Source organism: Morone saxatilis, unplaced genomic scaffold, assembly GCF_004916995.1.
Source record: "Morone saxatilis isolate NCDOM2014 unplaced genomic scaffold, NCSU_SB_2.0 Contig21, whole genome shotgun sequence".
In the NCBI taxonomy this organism is placed as follows: Eukaryota; Metazoa; Chordata; class Actinopteri; family Moronidae; genus Morone; species Morone saxatilis.
The window spans coordinates 16,376,875-16,394,341 of record NW_023339774.1 but is presented as its reverse complement, the minus strand read 5'-3'; the positions used below and the strand labels follow the sequence as shown (position 1 = coordinate 16,394,341).

The following is a 17,467-nucleotide window of genomic DNA, read 5'->3' as shown; positions in this document are numbered from 1 at the left end:
ACACCGCTAGATGGCACTAAATCTTTCTCACTTTAATCTTTGCATAACCTTAAGAACAGTTAGTATAATTGTTAAGTCTAAGTAGGAAAAGTGCATTCATACACTTGTGATATCATACTCCAGTGAGTTTTTGTGCTTTGAATGTGACCGTGAATCATAAAAAAAATGTCAGGATTGTGACATTTAGAGTGAGTGTGATATTATACTTGAAGAGCTAACTCTGTGTATCCAGGTGATCATGCGGAACCTGACCACAGAGGAGTTGTCCGTGTTCACTTACGAGGAGTGGCTGTCCAGGACACGTGGACCCAAGAGAACCATGATCTGCGAGATGGCTGCTGTGGTGGACGAGGAGATGATGGTGGAGCTCACCACCTATATCATCCAGGTCAAAACCAGTGATGTTGCAGGTAAGTCTTCAACCCATGTCAGCTGCTGTCAGCAATATTTAGTTTAGTTTATTGAGTTGTCCCATCCAAAACATGTTTTCACACAATTTTCTGACATAACAAGAGTTAACAGGTTCAGGCAAGAATGTGCATATTAGTACATGGCAGTGAAATTTATGCATATGCTTAATGTATGTCTATACTTACATCATCAACCATAACATACTGATCCCAACCTTTTTGGCCTGTGAGCCCTTAAAACAAAGCATGGTTCACTTGTGACTTGTCACCACAAGTTGCATATGTCATATGCATGTTTGTTTTTTATTTGAATACTTTTTTGCAGTCTGCATATATGACATTATTCAGTAAATAATTAATAATAGTAAATAGCAAAGATTAGGAAAAAGTAAGTAAATATAAACCCTTCTTGTGCAGCAAAATGTTCTGCTTGCCTCTGCTGTAAATCGTCTTGGTTGGAAAGCACAGATCTAAAGGGTCTCAGTAATATCAAGTCAAATCATTTCTAGCAATTACACCAGAAAAAGAATTGAGGAACACGTTTATGTTAACATTTTAATCCTGTGAGGCACAGGAACTGAAGAGTTCAAACCTAATACAAACATTATTTATCCAGCCATCCATCCATTCATCCATCCATCGGTGTCAGCGTCAGGTCAAGTCCAGGGACACTCAGAGGGAGAAGAGCAGCTCAGACAGGCTCAGTAATATTCTCCGCTAGGTATTGTGGACCTCCTCACCCTGTAACGCCAAATTAGTAATACAACCTTGTAGTGGCTATTTATAATCTGTAATCTCATTCTTTCACATCACTATCCAAAGCTCAAGGCTGAGTTAGACAGATATGTTACATAGATCCTCATCCTCATTTGACCTGTCCTTGTGCAGAGGTTTGCGTTTTTCCAGGAGGAGCAAAGGTGGAATAATTCATGTTTGACTCCAACACTATAATGAGAGAAATCCTCTTCAGAAACCCTCCACGCGGCTTTGCTCCCTCTTTTTTTCATGCAGTATTTTCTGCAGCTCAGTGGCGCTGCTGATCAATACGATAGCATGGCGAGAAGTCTGAGCCGACTTCAAAGGACTGTTCTCTGCCCTTGGCAGTTACTGGAAGCTAAGATGTAGCCCTGCACCACCACTGAGGCTCTGGGAGGAATAATGAGCCTGGCTGATAGACACACACACACACACACACACACAGGGACACATATATGCAGACAACATTACATAGGCGATGCTGCGCATAAGGTAATGGTCTCCTTTGGGATCATTGTGGGGGGGATTTGCATGTATAGTGTGAAGCACTGAATGTCAAGTATGTATATGCATAAAGGGAGGTATGTGAAAAGAAAATAATCATTGAAAGGTAACAGAAACATAAAATGCAATTCATAAAGGTACAGTGTGTAACATTTATTAAGATCTATGGGCAGAAATTGGATATAATATTCATATGTATATTTATTTACACACTGGACCTTTAAATTAACTTAAAAAAAACTACAGGGGTCTTAATTAAAACGGAATTTGTAGTATCTGTATAGACACATGTAAAACTAGGACACTGAAAACATGCTGCAGACTGAGCTGCTGCTCATCAATGCCTAATAAACATTCACTTAGTGTCTAACCCACTGTAATGAAATAATAAAGCACAGAGGGATTATAGATGTGCTGTCTGAGTCTGAGAATGTGACTCTCTGCTGCTCATTTTATTCTATGCAGGGTGTGGTTGAGTGTTAGCTGATTAGTTTCCTCAGGGCTTTGCAATCTCATTATTTATTTCATTAAATAGTTTAACAAATCCCTGCAATAGTTAGATGCATTGCAGTTTAAAAAGCACTTTTAAATTTAAAATCACCATCACTAAGACTAGTGTTCGCAGATGAGCTCAAGTGCAGTTTTTGTAGATTTGTAGTATTGACCTAAACCAGAGCACATACAGTATATACGTATATATATATATATATATATACACACACACGTGTATATATATACAGAATACAGTATATTTCATAAGCTTACAGTTTGTTACATTGTTGTTGAGTGACTCTCTCCTGTTTCCTCAGGGGCAGGCACTGATGCCAATGTGTGGACCATCATTTTCGGTGAAAACGGAGACTCAGGGACGCTGGCATTGAAAGAGTGCAACAAGTCCAACAAGTTTGAGCGCAAACAGGTGGACACATTTCGCTTCTCCGATATCCTCAGCCTGGGAGAGCTCTCCAAAGTACGAGTCTGGCACGACAACACAGGTCAGCCTTTCTGATAAACAGTCACCCTGCATGGTGGGCTGATTAAATCTGCACCTTCTGTCATGGTGAGATGTGCTATATAGTTTATTTACTGAAATTACATGTTGCAACTTAAATTATTATCCCACAACTTAAGATAAATCGGGCCATGTCTGATTTGGATGAAACCTAAACAGCTGATCTGTCCAACATAAACAACTGCTACATCACTGTCTGGCTTTGAGGAAAACCTGAAGGGCTGACACAGCTTTTTACTCATTGGCCTGAAAGATTGCTGCTTCATCATTCTTGACAGCATTTACTTTTACTTACTGTCTTGTTTTGTTTCCTGATCCCATTACGCCCAGGTCTTGCTCCAGGATGGCACTTGGAGTATATTGATGTGAAGGATGAGATCATGGACAAAACATTTCGTTTCCCCTGTGACCGCTGGCTTGCCAAGAATGACGATGATGGGCAAATAATGAGAGAACTGGCCTGTGCTAACAACGACTACTTAGACCTCAATGAGAAGACGAGTAAGGCCAGAACATAAACACATTTTAAAGTTGGATCAGTTAAGACTTTCTTGTCCTGGTTTATTTACTGACACCCGTGGTTACCGTGGTAACGGCATGGGCAGTTTAATACTACAGGTCCCAGATTTCTTGAGGCAGCTATATCTACTCTGTCAGAAATAGAACAGACGTGTTACCTGGGTTTGACAGTGCAGCCAGACAAACTAAAGAAGTCCGTCAACTGCAATCTGATTTAATGCTAGTTTTCCACACAACAGCACATTTTTGATGATCAGTCAATGCTAACTTTGGACACAAATATATTGTGTTTCCTGGGGCTTTCTTTGTAGTAAAAGCCAACCTGTGTTTTGCAGCTGTTTTAATGTGGTCTGTTTGTATTAGCAGTAATTTACAGCTAAAAGAAAGTGAACAGTAAACAAAGCAGCTCACATCAATAAGACAAAATTACGCTGCTGGATTACGTGCCGCGTCGTTTTCAGTGCAGGAATGGTGGACTCCACCACATAGAGAGTAAATTACTGAATGTAAATACAATAATTGGGCGTTGCAAAAAAAAATCTAAATTGATCGAAATATCAAAATCAAAATAGTGTTTACTTTCATGAAAATCTTAACTTTTAATTATCTGATATATTTTTGTTCTAAGGCATCTTGTATGCTGTATATTTTGTGTGGAAATGATGCAGTTCATGACACGTCTGAGTAGAACTGAGACAATTTGCTTTAACTGTCAATGTTTTCTCTCTGAAAGAGTATGAAATTTGTATCACAACTGGAGACACGGATGAAGCCGAAACCAAAGAAAATGCCTGGATTGTACTTGAGGGGAAGAAGGGCCGATCAAAAGAATTTGTAATGGAGAACTCCTCAAAGAAGAAGAGGTTCTTGCGGTAGGTATTTGGTGCAAGATTAATTCAATGAGGTGCAACTTGTTTGCATGAAAAAGCTTAAAGAAATGTGCTTTCTCTCTCTCTAATTCTCCCTTTACACTTATTATGATAATCCTACCAGCACCAAGTACTTGAGCGCAGACCAACGCTGCAATCCACTATCATGACATTACACCATCCTGTAGAAAATTCATTCTGACACAGAACTAATGAGTGACATGAATTCAAAGTATGTGGGCCAATTAAAGAGAACAGCTACTAACTCTAACATGCTTATTTCCCTCTCTTTTTAGGGGAAACGTTGACAGGTTTGAATTTTCGTCCAAGAACCTGGGTGACATCGCTGGTATCTGCCTGGGCCACACACCCAAGGATGGAAAGAAAGTAAAGGGGGAGGTTCACTGGCATGTGGAGGAGGTCGTTGTTACTGAAAGGGAACTGGGAAACAAGTAAGCCATCAGTTACTGAATCCACTTCTACATCCATTCAATCTATTTTTCTTTCTACCATACTTAAATTCTTTCTTCTCTGCATCTTCACCTCCAGGTACCTCTTCATGTGCAATGCCCTCATCCCTCTCTCTCCAAAGAGGGATGATTTCTTGACCTTTGAGTGCACAAAGGCCATCGAGAGCTTTGCCAGTAAAGCTCGAAGCCTGGTGCCCGTCAAGTATGAGATCATCGTCATCACGGGTGATGAGAAGGGAGCAGGTACAGATGCCAATGTTTTCATCACTATCTACGGCTCCAATGGAGATTCAGGCCGCAGGCAGCTGCGACAGAAATTTCGTAACCTTTTCGAACGTGAGCAGACGGACCGTTTCCTGCTGGAAATGTTGGACATGGGAGAGCTTCAGAAAGTTCGGGTAGAGCACGACAACTCTGGCCTGAACCCCGGCTGGCTGCTGGATCGTGTGGAAGTCACTAACACAGCCAACGGTGTCACCACCATCTTCCTCTGTGGGAAGTGGCTGGACATTAAGAGGGCTGACAGGCAGATCGCCAGGGTCCTCCACCCGAAATATTAGAAAAAGTGTTATTTATAAAAACTCCCATTGCATCTCCCCTCGTGTTTCAAAGTAATGACCAAAGAGATTCTGCTATGGCAAGTTTTATATCTCAGGAACTGAGAAACATTTTTACATTCATAGTTTTTTTAAATTATATTGTAGTTCAATATTTAATTGTACCTGAGAATATAGCCAGCAATGAAATACTGTGACAATATCTCCTTAGGTCAGTAAACTGAATGTGCCATTCTTTATAAATTTCATATGTCAGGGATGGTTTGCTCAGTTGCTTTGTTATAATGGAGGTTTTATAAAAGATTAAACTCTTTTGTGATACTCAGAATCCCAGCTTTCAATCTGTCTGATTCACAAAGATTTATCAGCTGGCTCTCCTGTTCATTGCAGCTCTACAACGAGTTTTAGACTATTTTAGCTGATTATTTTGGTTGTACGGCTTGCAACTTCACTGTTTTGGTTTACCTTCACCGCTCTCATCAATCTGTTTCTAGCAGCAGATAACTGTTTTCAGTGAAAAAGCTCTGATAAACCCATTGTACACTACCTGCTCAGCACCAAACGGCAGACAGACACAATTAGTAGCAAGTTGTTAAAAAAAGTGGAGCATTTAGCTGCTAAAGAGCCACATATTTAAAAAAAAAAAAAAAAAAAAAGGGAAAGGAATAATTGGACTTATTTTGAAAACCTGTCAGCTATGCATGTTTATATGAACAGATAATAAAAATCTATTTTATGTTTATAGCTTGTTCTGTTGCCCCCAGTGGCCAAAAATCTTCTTCTTCAAAAGTCTTTAAAGTAAATATGTCAAGCTGAATTTTAGAAAAATGTGTATAAATCTATGCACAATACATCATTATAAACATACAGTTTCCACCTGATGTACAAGTTAAGCATAACAAAGGCTGAATGTTTGTATTTTACCTAATAACAGCTTTTTTAAGTGTAACCAGAATATAAGACACAAAAACAAGTATGTGTCCATTTTATCCAATTTATTACAAAAAGAGCACATACAAAAGGATAATATACAAGCCATGAAATAAAATTAAAATTAAAAAACAGAACAGTTTGGGTTTAGCAATGCAACTTTTGAAATCATTATCATTATTATTAGTAGTAATAATAAATAAAGTACAAAATACACATGTGAATCTAACATTTACCCATAATATGCTCATCCATTTCTTCATCAACACACTCATCACCATTAATGCGCTATTGCTTTAATATTAATGATAAATAGTTCTATTTTCAGATAAAATATCCTATATTGAAAAACATTGCGCAGTCACAGCTAAACAGCAGATTTTCATACAAGGATGGCGGCAGCCCTTTCACTGGCACTTTTTGGGATATTTTCTCTTCAGCCTTGTTTTTCAGTTTCAAACAGCAACAAAATGAATATTTTTTTTTTCCTGTTATATTCTTTGTATATATTTTCACCATATACTATTAAACCATTGAGACTATATTGAAACCTGAGAAAACATGCATTTTTAGAAAAGGTTGTGCTTTAAAATCCTTGCCTTCCTTTTAGACTGTGAAAGGAAACAGAGGATAGTCTGAGAGGAGAGATGGACGGTAAAAAAAAAAAAAGAAATGAGTAAAGGTGAAGGAGATAGAAGATAAACAGAACACAGAAATGAACTAAGGAAGAATTTCTGTAGTATTTGTAAAGCCCACAGTGAAACATGCCTTTTTACAGAACTATTTCCACAACACGTAATGCTTCAAGCACGACAAACCAACAGCTATTTTGGACAGCTTGACTTGAATTTTGAGGATAATGGCTTTTGTACACACCTGTCAAATGTTGTCTTAGCTCCTTCACAACTCATTCCTTTAATTAATTATGCAACCAATAAGGCATGGTGGCTTCATTGACTGATTGTTATTAATGGTTTCAGTAATATGGAAATATCTCCTAACACTTAAAGCGAGGCACTTGTTATGCTTAAATCTACAAACTATTCTGGAAAAGGAACTGAAGAGAAACACCAGAGAGATGAAAATTAAAGATAGACACAAAGCGTTAAAGCGAAGAAACATGCTTCACAGATGATCATTATTAAGACCCATAGTGCATTGTGAGAAGCAGAGCATTTAAAAATAAAAGCCAGAGTTCTTAGTGATAATATTAAATTATCTAAACTAAGTTTTTTGCCAGTGAGAGGGTTCCCATATTTAAAACAAGTGAGTGCAAAAATAATAATAACACAAACTAAAACCAATTCACTTCATTGCAGTTTGTCCACTACATCACAGCATGGGGGATCAGAGAAATTGCATTGAATGGAATGTAACCAAGATCCACAGCACCACATGAGAGAGACTGAGAAATACAGAGAGAGAGAGAGAGACTGAGAAAGAGAGAGAACGAGAAAGAGAGAGAAAGACGGAGAGCGGGCTCAGTAGCTCAGCCTTGGACAGTAAACATCGCACAGCCAGCTTGTGGAGATCAAACAGCAGGGCTCTTTTTTTTTTCTTTAACTTTAGTGTTTCAAAAAAGTACAACTGCATGCAAAGCATTCCCATTTAAAACAATGCAAAAATGAGGTAATAGTTTTTTTCATAGCATTTTTGTGTTATTTCTAAATAAATAAATTATGATTCAGTTGCCCCCCCCCAAAAAAAAACTATATAAAATTAAATACATACCCACAATATCTACAGTTAGTAATAAATTATGATTGTTAAATACTTAAGGCATCTCAACTGACAACACCCTGTGTAAACTATGAAAACTTCATCACAGATGACTCCACTACAGGAGGAGGCAGTGTCAACACCGGCAGTGCACAAGACAGGGAGAAGTAATCCTTGTTAATTGATCCTTGGCCCACTGAGGCTAAAAGAGTCTCTGGGCCAAGTCTTATCCTTTACTATCACAGTGCATAGGACAGTGAGGGTCCTAAAGGCAGCCTTTTAAGACACAGCCCTGTGGAACTGAAATGATAAGTCGACACAAACGGTTTTAAAAAAAGAAAGAAAGAAGTGAAAACTGGTCGGACCAAGAAGCGAGTGAGGGGGGTTCGACTTGTTGTTAACAGCCTGAATGTTTTTCCGGCTGTTGTGCCGTCTCACGTCTGTGTGCACTGCGAGAGGGAGGCTGCCTCCGTCGCACCACGTTCTACATGTTCTAGCAATACAGCATAGCAACCAGCATAGCAACCACGAGGGGAGGTCTGTCACACAAATACACAAGATCAATACGCAAGCTCCTCTCTCTGCTGAAACACTGCATGAATCTATACCTAAATATAAACCAACGCAAATGCAATACCAAGGAAAAACCTTTTGTTGCTATAACTATTGTCACATGTGCTTGTTCTTTAGGCAATAAGGTAAACATCAAAAAGAAGATCCCATTGTTGCCACCAAAGGGGACAGGGATGAACACACGCTACAAGTCAGGGAAGCAGCCACTGACACCGTGCTCTTTTTTTTTTGTTTGTTAGTGTTGAGAAGATAGTCACAGCTCAGATTAACTAAGTCATGCAAAGCCATCTCTGTACCTTTTTAAATTGAAGAAACGCTACCAAAGCTAACAGCCCAAGTCAATGATGAAACATGCATTTTTAGTACACACTGTTCTGCCACTGGCCCCGCGCCAGATGAAGACACGGGTACAAGGGCAGCTAAATCTTCCTCCCACTCGCTCTGCAGCGCACCATAGTTTCCTTTTTTCATCCCTTTTTTTTTTTGGCTTTGTGTTGTATAAGCACTCCAGTGGCCATGCTATTAACCTACAGTGAATTAACGTCCAGGTGTTGCCTTGAACCCTTGAAACATGCTCACATTTGCACTTTCTGAACATCCACACATTTGTTAGACACATTCTTTAAGTCACACACAGCAGGGCAGAGCTCACACACACATGTGAGCCTGCGCGTCAGGCTCAAGCTACACCGTGACAAAAATGCATTTTGGTAAAAACACTTTCTACCTATTTTGAAATTTTAAAACACACGAACGACTCGATCACTCGTTTTCCGCGGCAGTGAAAGAGACCTACTCACATGACACCATCTCACATGACACCAACCCAAGGTAAATGTACAACTGTATTGCAAAATGTCAAAGCTGCATGATAGAATTAAAACACTCAGCTAGCTGGTGCTTGCCCCCGAGAAGGCGACAGCACACCAGATATCACTTGTTGGTTACTGCTACTCTACTATGACCACAAATGATCTTTAGGTAAACATGGCATCAGAGCATTTAGTTTCTGTTAAGTTTCCTCGTGTGGCAGAATATTCACTTTGATTGAAGTGTGTTTGAAAAGAGAGAAATATATATATATTTATATATATAGAAAGAAAGAGAGAAAAAGAGAGAAAGTAGCCAGCTCAGTGTGGGGTTATGTGTTTTCCACTCTCAGGACATTAAGTCATGGCTTTGAGGACATGCTACACAGCCCGGGGCTACCTACAGTACAACACCACAACAGCAACAACACCCCACTTACGACCAGCAAGCTACAAGTAAACCCTGTGTATATGAGTATGTGTGTGTGTCTGCGTGTCTTTTGCCTCCAGAGGGATGTGCTTCTATATAAAGAGAGTCCTTTTGCGGCCTCTCGTTCAGTTAGTTATCCTGGCTTGGCTCAGTAAAGCGTGAGTCAGAAGGGTGGTGATGTCACATGAAGTCTGGAGACATTTGGCAAAGCACCCAACAAGGGGGGGAGGGCCGGCAAGCCGGGGTGGAAGAAAGCAGGAACCTCACGAGGGTGATTGACAAGGAGGGGAGTTTGAATCTCATCAGCTGTCAGGGTTCAGCTGTGTTTCGATGTCAACTCGACAGATTGGACACTTCCTGCTGGTGGCCAGCCATTGGTCCACGCAGCCCTGGTGGAAGAGGTGCATGCAGGGCAATCTCCTGGAGGACAGAGAGACAGAGAGACACAGGGTCAATGGTAATTCACACTGGCAAGCACGATTCTCCCAGTGCATAGTTATGTGGTTGCAAAGAACTTGAGAACTGGAACCGGCAGGGAGTTAATTTTGTTCACTCAGGCATGTAGAGACAACTTCTGTTGAGTCATCAATCCTACATGCCTGTCAGACAGCTGAGACTTCATATGCTGTAAACCGACCCCCTTTCCTCATCCCAGGGCACAGCTCTTCACTGCTGAGTTTCACTCCCCCAACTTGGTTTTAAATCCATGTGTAGCTGCACATGCTCATGTTGTTGCTTAAAGGAAGAGTTCAACATTTAGCTTTCTGGCAGAGAGTTAAATGAGAATATGGATACCGCTGTCATATCTGTATATGAAGCCAGAGCCAGCAGGTGGTTAGCTTAGCTTAGCTTAGCACAAAGACTCTAAACAAGTGGAAACAGCTAGCCTGGTTCTGTCAGACAGTATGAAAATCTGCCTACTAATTGTCTTATCTATGGCTGTGTCAGCTGGTTAAAGCTAAATCAGTCAGATTAAAGATGGACGAGTTATAATTTGCAATGACACTCTTTGCTAATGTGAGCAAGAGGAGGGATTTGGCTATTAGTTAATGGTTTGTGATATACTTAGCATTCTCTGACAAATTTAATTAACAGTAGATGGTCCACTGAGTCGAGATCTAATTTACAAATGATCGAGTCTGTAACTTTTTCTGCAAACACATAATCCTACAATATCCCTTGAATACATGTGCATCTGTACATGTACTTATTTCATTTAGTTAAAAGAGTTGAGAGAGTGGCATCAGTCTTTTCATCCAATTTTTTAAATTGTCAAACGTTTGAATTAAGAGTTTAAAATCTCCTTTAATGAAAAGTGATGTTCTGGGGCTATGGAGCATTTCTGACCTGACGTCCTCTCCATCCTCCAGCATGGACAAACAGATGGTGCATTTCTCATCCACATCTGTTTCCTCCTCCTCCCCAATCTTCAGCTGCAGGGGCTTTCTCTGTTAGCAGGTCAGATTACAGAGAGACAAAAGGCAAGGTCAGAAACGGCCAGTGTGAAAATATTCGACTCTTTATATCTCTGTATGTTATTAACATCCAGTAGTTACTGTTATCCAACCTACCTTCTTGTATTTGTGTGGAAAGGTGAATCTTTCTATGGTAGTCTGAACAGCTCCTCTGCTGACACTCCCCAGCCTGTCTTCTAGCTGCAACAGCTCCTGACGAGCAGACACACAGTTGAGAAGAGTGCAGAGGAGAATAAAAAAAGAACACTACTACTAAATGGACCTTGAGGTGAGATTGTTTTGTCAACTGATGTTTTCAAAGTCAAGAATGAACGTTGAAGTTAAAATTTTAAGCCGAGATGGACAAGATGTTCTTCAAGTGCTCAGAAACTGGAAATTCCAAACTGCAATTACACGACAATTGAGAAAATTCCATCAACTAAAGAAGATCGTGTGATATGATTGAAAGCACCACAGCTGCTGCTAAATGGAGCTCGAGGTAAGTTTTCAACTAGAATTGAGTAGTATTGACAAAGTTCAAGGTATCTAAAAATGCAGATGAGGCTGCACCGTGACACAGGCAGTAAACAGTTTTGCACTGTTTACTGGCTTTAATGGATGAGTGGAAAGCATATGAAACGTATTCAGAGGTAGATTTACCTCATAACTTTCTCGCACTGCGGTGGCGTGCCTCGAAGGATTCAAACTTTGCAGTGCCAACAGGTGCAGCTGTGGGTATGGGTAGTTTCTGATTTCATGCACAACCTAGCAAAAAAGAAATCATATTACAGCAATGTTAATCCTGTAGTCAGTTTTTCTCTATTGTGTTTGCTGCCTTATTACAATTTTGAGAATACTCAAGGTGGCACAAACACCAAAACTCGACTGTATGCTGTTGCAAAATCGCAAAAATAGGCTGGTATGTTTTCAAAACTCTTGATATAATCATGGAATGGGCCCCTTTAGAAAAGGCTAGAGGGTTAAAGCTACATTAGCCGCTACTTGCATAAAGCACCAGAAAGTATTGTGCATACTGGATAATATAGATGCCAGGTTTTGACAAGAAAGAAGAATGCATAAAATGAAAAAGACAATGTATCTGATTTTGCTGCATCGATTTTCAACAATAGTATAGGAGAGCACTACTAGATCGGTGTAGTACTCTTTTAAGTGAATACATTTGGTGTTTTGATCACAGCATTTGCAATCTTAGAACATATCAAATCAATGGAGAAAGATATTTACTTATAGGTCAACATATCTGTAGAACACAGGAAAGATAAGAGAAGAGTTAATAAAGCTCAGATAAAAACATAGCAGGGTGACCAACATACCACTTGTGCAGAAGATGTGTTCCTGGGGAAGTGGTGCATTCGAGGAGAGGCCAGGTAATGCTGATAGTGCTGCGGAAGCTGCTGGAGCTGGTACTGGTGGTGAGGGAGGCCAGCATCAACGCTAAGATCCCTACAGACAGACAGACAGACAGACAGACAGGCGACTAAATCAACATCACCACCCATGCCAGGCAATGTGACAGACAGACAGATGGGCGCAGAGATTAAAGGACGGGATCGTCTCTCGACTCTACGGGACTCTCATTTATCTCCGACAGTGACTCACCAGTCAGTGCCTTCGGCCAGGTATCGCTGCTGCTGCTGTGTCATTGGCTGGGGGACATGAAGGGGAGGGGAGTACTCATAGCCTGAACGCAGTCGGTGAGGGTTCAGGGGAATACGCTCCTGGGTTCTTCTGCAATAAGATGAGATAAAAACTTTGACTTTGGTTTTCTGTGTTTGTGTGTGTATCTGTATTTGCATGCAGGTAGTAGTTCTACCTGGAGTGCGGGAGAATCCTGCGGTGCTGCGCTTCAAGAAGCTGCTGCTGAATGAGGTATTGCTGGTGTAAGGCCTGAGGTAGGAATGGAGGCCCCGGCACATCCTGGAACTGAGGGGGTGCGGGCAGGGCAGTGAGGGGCGGATGGTGTGCCGGGGGCAGGTGGGTGGCCAGGCCGGTCTGAGGCGGCTGGCTGGCGTGTCCTAGAGGGAACTCTGCTGAGATGGGAGCCTGGGGAGCGCCCAGGTGAAAGTGTCGGCAGGAGGTAGCATGGCTGTGTTGATGCCTGGTGAAGTGTGCTCCTATGGGAAATAAATGCAAGGGGTCAGAATGGAGCCAGATAAGCCTGCGACCACTTTCATTCAGACAGACACCACAGAGAAACCCACGCAAACCAGTGAAGTGACACACATAACTGCAAAAACAAGCACCTTCTGGCTTTCTCTCTCTCACACACACACACACACACACACACATATATATACATAAAAAAACGTTTAACAACCAATCACACAGAGAGAACATAAAAATAGGAGAGACACAGGAAGAGACAAGACAAGACAGACACAACAGCAGATGGATGACACAGACATTGAGACCCCTGTGGAGCACCATCTAATCCCACACACAGATTGCACCCAATGGCCTGCCTCTCCACTTGCCATAGTACAGCCAGCAGGAAGGATGGATCTTCACTAACAGCCTGGTGTGTTTCCAAGATGACTACAGCACAGAGGGTCTGTGGTCCACTGCTAGTCATTTTAATAGATTCGGGCTCTATATCATGTCTGCCGTTTTGAAGGAACAAATGTTCACCTGAAGATTTCTCATTAAGACCCACCAAGGGAACAACAGAAGATTATCCGCCCCCATTTCTCCCTCCCCCCCACCCTTAATATCAGCGGTGGAGGAGACATGAGATTGTATGGTAGTCCCGGTGAATCACCTTGGTATCGAGTTGCACAAAACAATCAATACGAATTACTCTGAGCTCAGAGAAAGGAGGGCGAGGAGGAGGGTGAGGTGGGGACAAACAGTTACTACTTCAGCTTCCCATTAGAGCTTTCTCGCTTTCTGGAACAGGGAGCAGACAGTGGGGTCTGCAGGATGGACTGTGCAGCGTGTATATTATGGTACCAGAGTATTGTGCCTTTGAAATAGCTGTCTCATCTGCTGTTGTAGATCAGACAGATTAAAGCTGCACTATGGATAATATGAAGTGCTAATGTATGCCTAATATGAAGAGGAGAGAGGATTTGGCTTGAGATGTATTTTGCATTCGCTTATCTTGTTTATCTGAGTCAAGATCTTATTTACAAATTAGTCTGCAACATTCTTGTATAAACACAAAATCCCACAATATCCCTTGAATACATTTATATATTTATTTAAAGGTATAGACATGTTGGGAATGCACTTATTCACTTTCTGAGAGTTGGGTAAGACAGTACCACATCTTCCCTTAAAGGGTACAGCCAGCAGCCACTTAGCTTAGCTTAGCACAAAGACTGGAAACAGGGGGAAACAGCTTGCACGGCTCCGTCCAACAGCTACAAAATACACCTACCAGCAACTCTAAAGCTCACTGATTAGCATGTTGTATTTTGTTTGTTTAATCTGTACATAATCTGAAGTGTAAAAACAACAATTTGTTGTTTTATGTGGCAGACTATCTCTTGGTAGTTGCCAGGCAACCAGCAGAGACTCCAGGAAACTGGTCCCAGCCAAGAAACAGTCTGGGAACTTCAGTTTTTAAGATAAAATGTGTTAATTATTTGTTACCTTTTACAGTGCCATGCAAGCTACTCTCTCTCTTTGTGCTAAGCTAAGCTACCTGGATGCTAGCTGGAGCCTTATATTTAGGGGTCAAATATGAGTGGTATCAACCTGCTCATCTAAGTCTCTGCCAGAAAGCAAATAAGCAAACTATTATGTTACTTATTGCTAATATTACATATTTACATGATTGTTGTTTTGCTACGTTGCATATAGCCTTGGGACATGGGAAGCCAGTGAACCTTGAGAGCCGTGAGCAAACTGAAAACCACATTTGGCTCAGGAAGTAGAGCAGAAATGTCAGACTGGCGGTTTGGATTGGCAAAAGGCTGTACGTCACTTTTGTAAAAGGCCTGTGACCCGGTAAGGCCGGACTCGATGTGCAGCTTAGAGTAAATACCAAATTATTTGTCTCTGGGCTTTTTCACAGCACGAACCGCTGACATTAATATTTGACATATTGCAGTGCTGCCAGCAGTAACAGCCCTGATGTTGCTATTGTTACATCTCTGCTTCGACTTTGACTTAAAATGCTTGATTGGTGCAGAGCAGACCCCCACCCATCCACACACACACACATTCATACACTCCAATCCACCTCTCCTCACCCCTGAGCTGCTGCACAGGCAGCCCCTCCCCCACAGTGTGGCTGCGGCATGGTGTCCCTATGTGAGTGACAGCCCGTAAGCCCTGCCCAGCCGTGACTGCAGCAGTCTGACATCGAACCTGTCTCTCTCTCTCTCTCTCTCTCCCTCACCCCCTCCTGCTTCCATCACTGCAGCTTTACAATCATACCTCCTCTCTAACATAATCCTGTCTTCTGCCTAGTGCGGTGGTCCTTTGTCATGTGACACTGTGAGCTGCGTGCATGCAGTATTGCATTGAAAACCCTTCACCACGCCAGCTGATAATACTCACAATCACAGTGAGGGCCTAATGAGTGAAATCACCCTCAATGTTGTACAGCTGGACTAAAACAAACGGCTTTACATGGCACATGCTTGCACGCAACTCACTGACCTTGATGCTAAACATCGGTCAAATTAGGACAGGGTGGGTGCTGCTGAGTGGAAGATGAAGCATCTGATATTAATGTGGTCTGCACCAGCGCAGCTCCTGTGAGATAACATATGCATTATGGCTGTTGAGCTATTTAAAAGTCTGTTGCCGTAGTCGGTAGAGAAAGTTGCAGAGCACCCATGCTGTCTCAGACACACCTTGTGTCTGCACATAAATAACTCCGACTATTTCAGACATTGTGAACAGATGTAAGGCTCAAGTGGCAGCAGGAAGTCCTAGACTCACAAACTCTTTAAATATTGAGTTTATATTCAAAATGTATACTTGAACCAGAGCCTGTGCTGCATGTTGTGACCAATTAACCCACTTTCAAACTGTTCAGAAGCAATTGCTTTTTAATGAATTGATTAAAGTCAGAGCAGCTCTTAAACCACGGTGGCATATTGAAGAAGGAGAATTGATAAACCAAAATTATTTCGTAGATCTAATATAAACCTTTAGCTCTTGTGCAATTCAAAACATCTTGGTAGACAATATAAACTACAATATATTTTTATCAACAACAACGTCTCACTCACTTCCTGCAATCATTTATCAAAAGCCTTTTGAGCACGAGTAGCTGAATTGGTTTTAATTATGCTGTTGTCACAAGCTACAAAAGGGGCGTCTGGATGACTGCAGGAATGTATTTTTACATCATAAAACAGTGAGCTGCTGCTTTCTGTAGATCAGTTGTTGTTTATTTTAATGAATGTGTCAAGGTTACTTAAAAGGAAAAGACTAAATGACAGAAGCCGTTACACAGAGACACTGATATAACACTTGACAGACGAAATAGTTGCCATTTGGTGAGTGAACCAAACTGATTGATTTGGAGAGGAATAGTTGGACAGTTAGATGAGAAGATCAATACCACTGTCATATCTGTCAGGCTACAGCCAGTAGCTGCTTAGCTTAGCTCAGCACAAACACTGGAAACAAGGGAAACACTATGATAACAGAATCTGCCTACAGCACCTCCAAAGCTTTTAAATCCGTCTTTATAATCTGTCCTTTGTTTAAATCTATACAAAATTTGACGTGGGAAAATTACACGTTGTGGTCTTAAGGCGGGTTATGTGTCAGACTATTTATTTTCACAGCCAAGAAATGGTTTGGCACATAACCCCCGCCCCCATAAAACATAAACAAGAAGTAACATGTTAATAAGCGGGCTTTAGAGATGCTAGTAGGTGGACTTTGCTTTCAGCTTCATATTTATCGTACAGACAAAGTGGTATCAAAATACTAACAGTGTTAAATGTATATTAATCAACAGAGACTTCAAAAGGTCTTTTTGTGTTTAGGTAGTAAACACTCAATACCTCGCAGCAGAGTTCAGCGATACCATGAGGCGATTCATTTGTTTATACCGTGGTGTATAACAGTTTCATTTCTTTGGGTGTATTACACCATTTACGGCAATGCTGCAAATCAAGTGCTTTATAACAGATAGGGATTTTTATATTGTTTGCATTAATGTATTTAAGTAACTTGATTTGTTGGGTATTTAATTTGCTATTAACCATTAACAGTTTCTCTATGGACAGCCATATGCCACCATATATACAGATATACATACAAATTGAAAAGTACCATAACAGAAGATTTTATCCATGTTGCCCAAAGTTGTTCCAACGTTAACTCATCACCAATGAACACCAATGAGTGGATGTGAGGAAGGCTGTGTTTTGTTCTATAAACATGGATAAGGAGGGAATGACAGCGTGTCACATTAAATCTCAATGCCGGTGTGTTTCAGAATAAACATGCTTTTTTTTTTTTTT

At 41.1% G+C, this 17,467-nt stretch overlaps 2 protein-coding genes across 8 annotated transcripts in view; one reads left to right on the top strand and one right to left on the bottom strand.

Moving 5' to 3' along the window:
- The window catches only part of LOC118332665 (lipoxygenase homology domain-containing protein 1), a 29,874-nt gene extending 24,413 nt beyond the window's left edge, over positions 1–5,461 (top strand). Inside the window, exons 36-41 of the mRNA XM_035668060.1 lie at positions 233–410; positions 2,480–2,665; positions 3,013–3,183; positions 3,935–4,073; positions 4,367–4,522; positions 4,620–5,461. Coding sequence (XP_035523953.1) covers positions 233–410; positions 2,480–2,665; positions 3,013–3,183; positions 3,935–4,073; positions 4,367–4,522; positions 4,620–5,100 — 1,311 coding nt within the window. The 3' untranslated portion in view covers positions 5,101–5,461. The remainder of the gene's footprint in view (positions 1–232; positions 411–2,479; positions 2,666–3,012; positions 3,184–3,934; positions 4,074–4,366; positions 4,523–4,619) is intronic.
- Positions 5,462–6,077: 616 nt separating this feature from the next.
- The window catches only part of rnf165a (ring finger protein 165a), a 14,241-nt gene continuing 2,851 nt past the window's right edge, over positions 6,078–17,467 (bottom strand). Inside the window, exons 2-9 of one of the 7 annotated variants that reach the window (XM_035667843.1) lie at positions 17,277–17,376; positions 12,847–13,147; positions 12,633–12,761; positions 12,347–12,476; positions 11,673–11,777; positions 11,130–11,225; positions 10,906–11,006; positions 6,078–9,978 (exon numbers count right to left, since the gene is read on the bottom strand). In XM_035667843.1, coding sequence (XP_035523736.1) covers positions 9,861–9,978; positions 10,906–11,006; positions 11,130–11,225; positions 11,673–11,777; positions 12,347–12,476; positions 12,633–12,761; positions 12,847–13,147; positions 17,277–17,298 — 1,002 coding nt within the window. In that variant the 5' untranslated portion in view covers positions 17,299–17,376 and the 3' untranslated portion in view covers positions 6,078–9,860. Of the gene's footprint in view, positions 9,979–10,905; positions 11,007–11,129; positions 11,226–11,672; positions 11,778–12,346; positions 12,477–12,632; positions 12,762–12,846; positions 17,462–17,467 lie in introns of those variants that run through there. The other 6 variants (XM_035667840.1, XM_035667842.1, XM_035667841.1 and 3 more) reach the window with 6 other exon arrangements.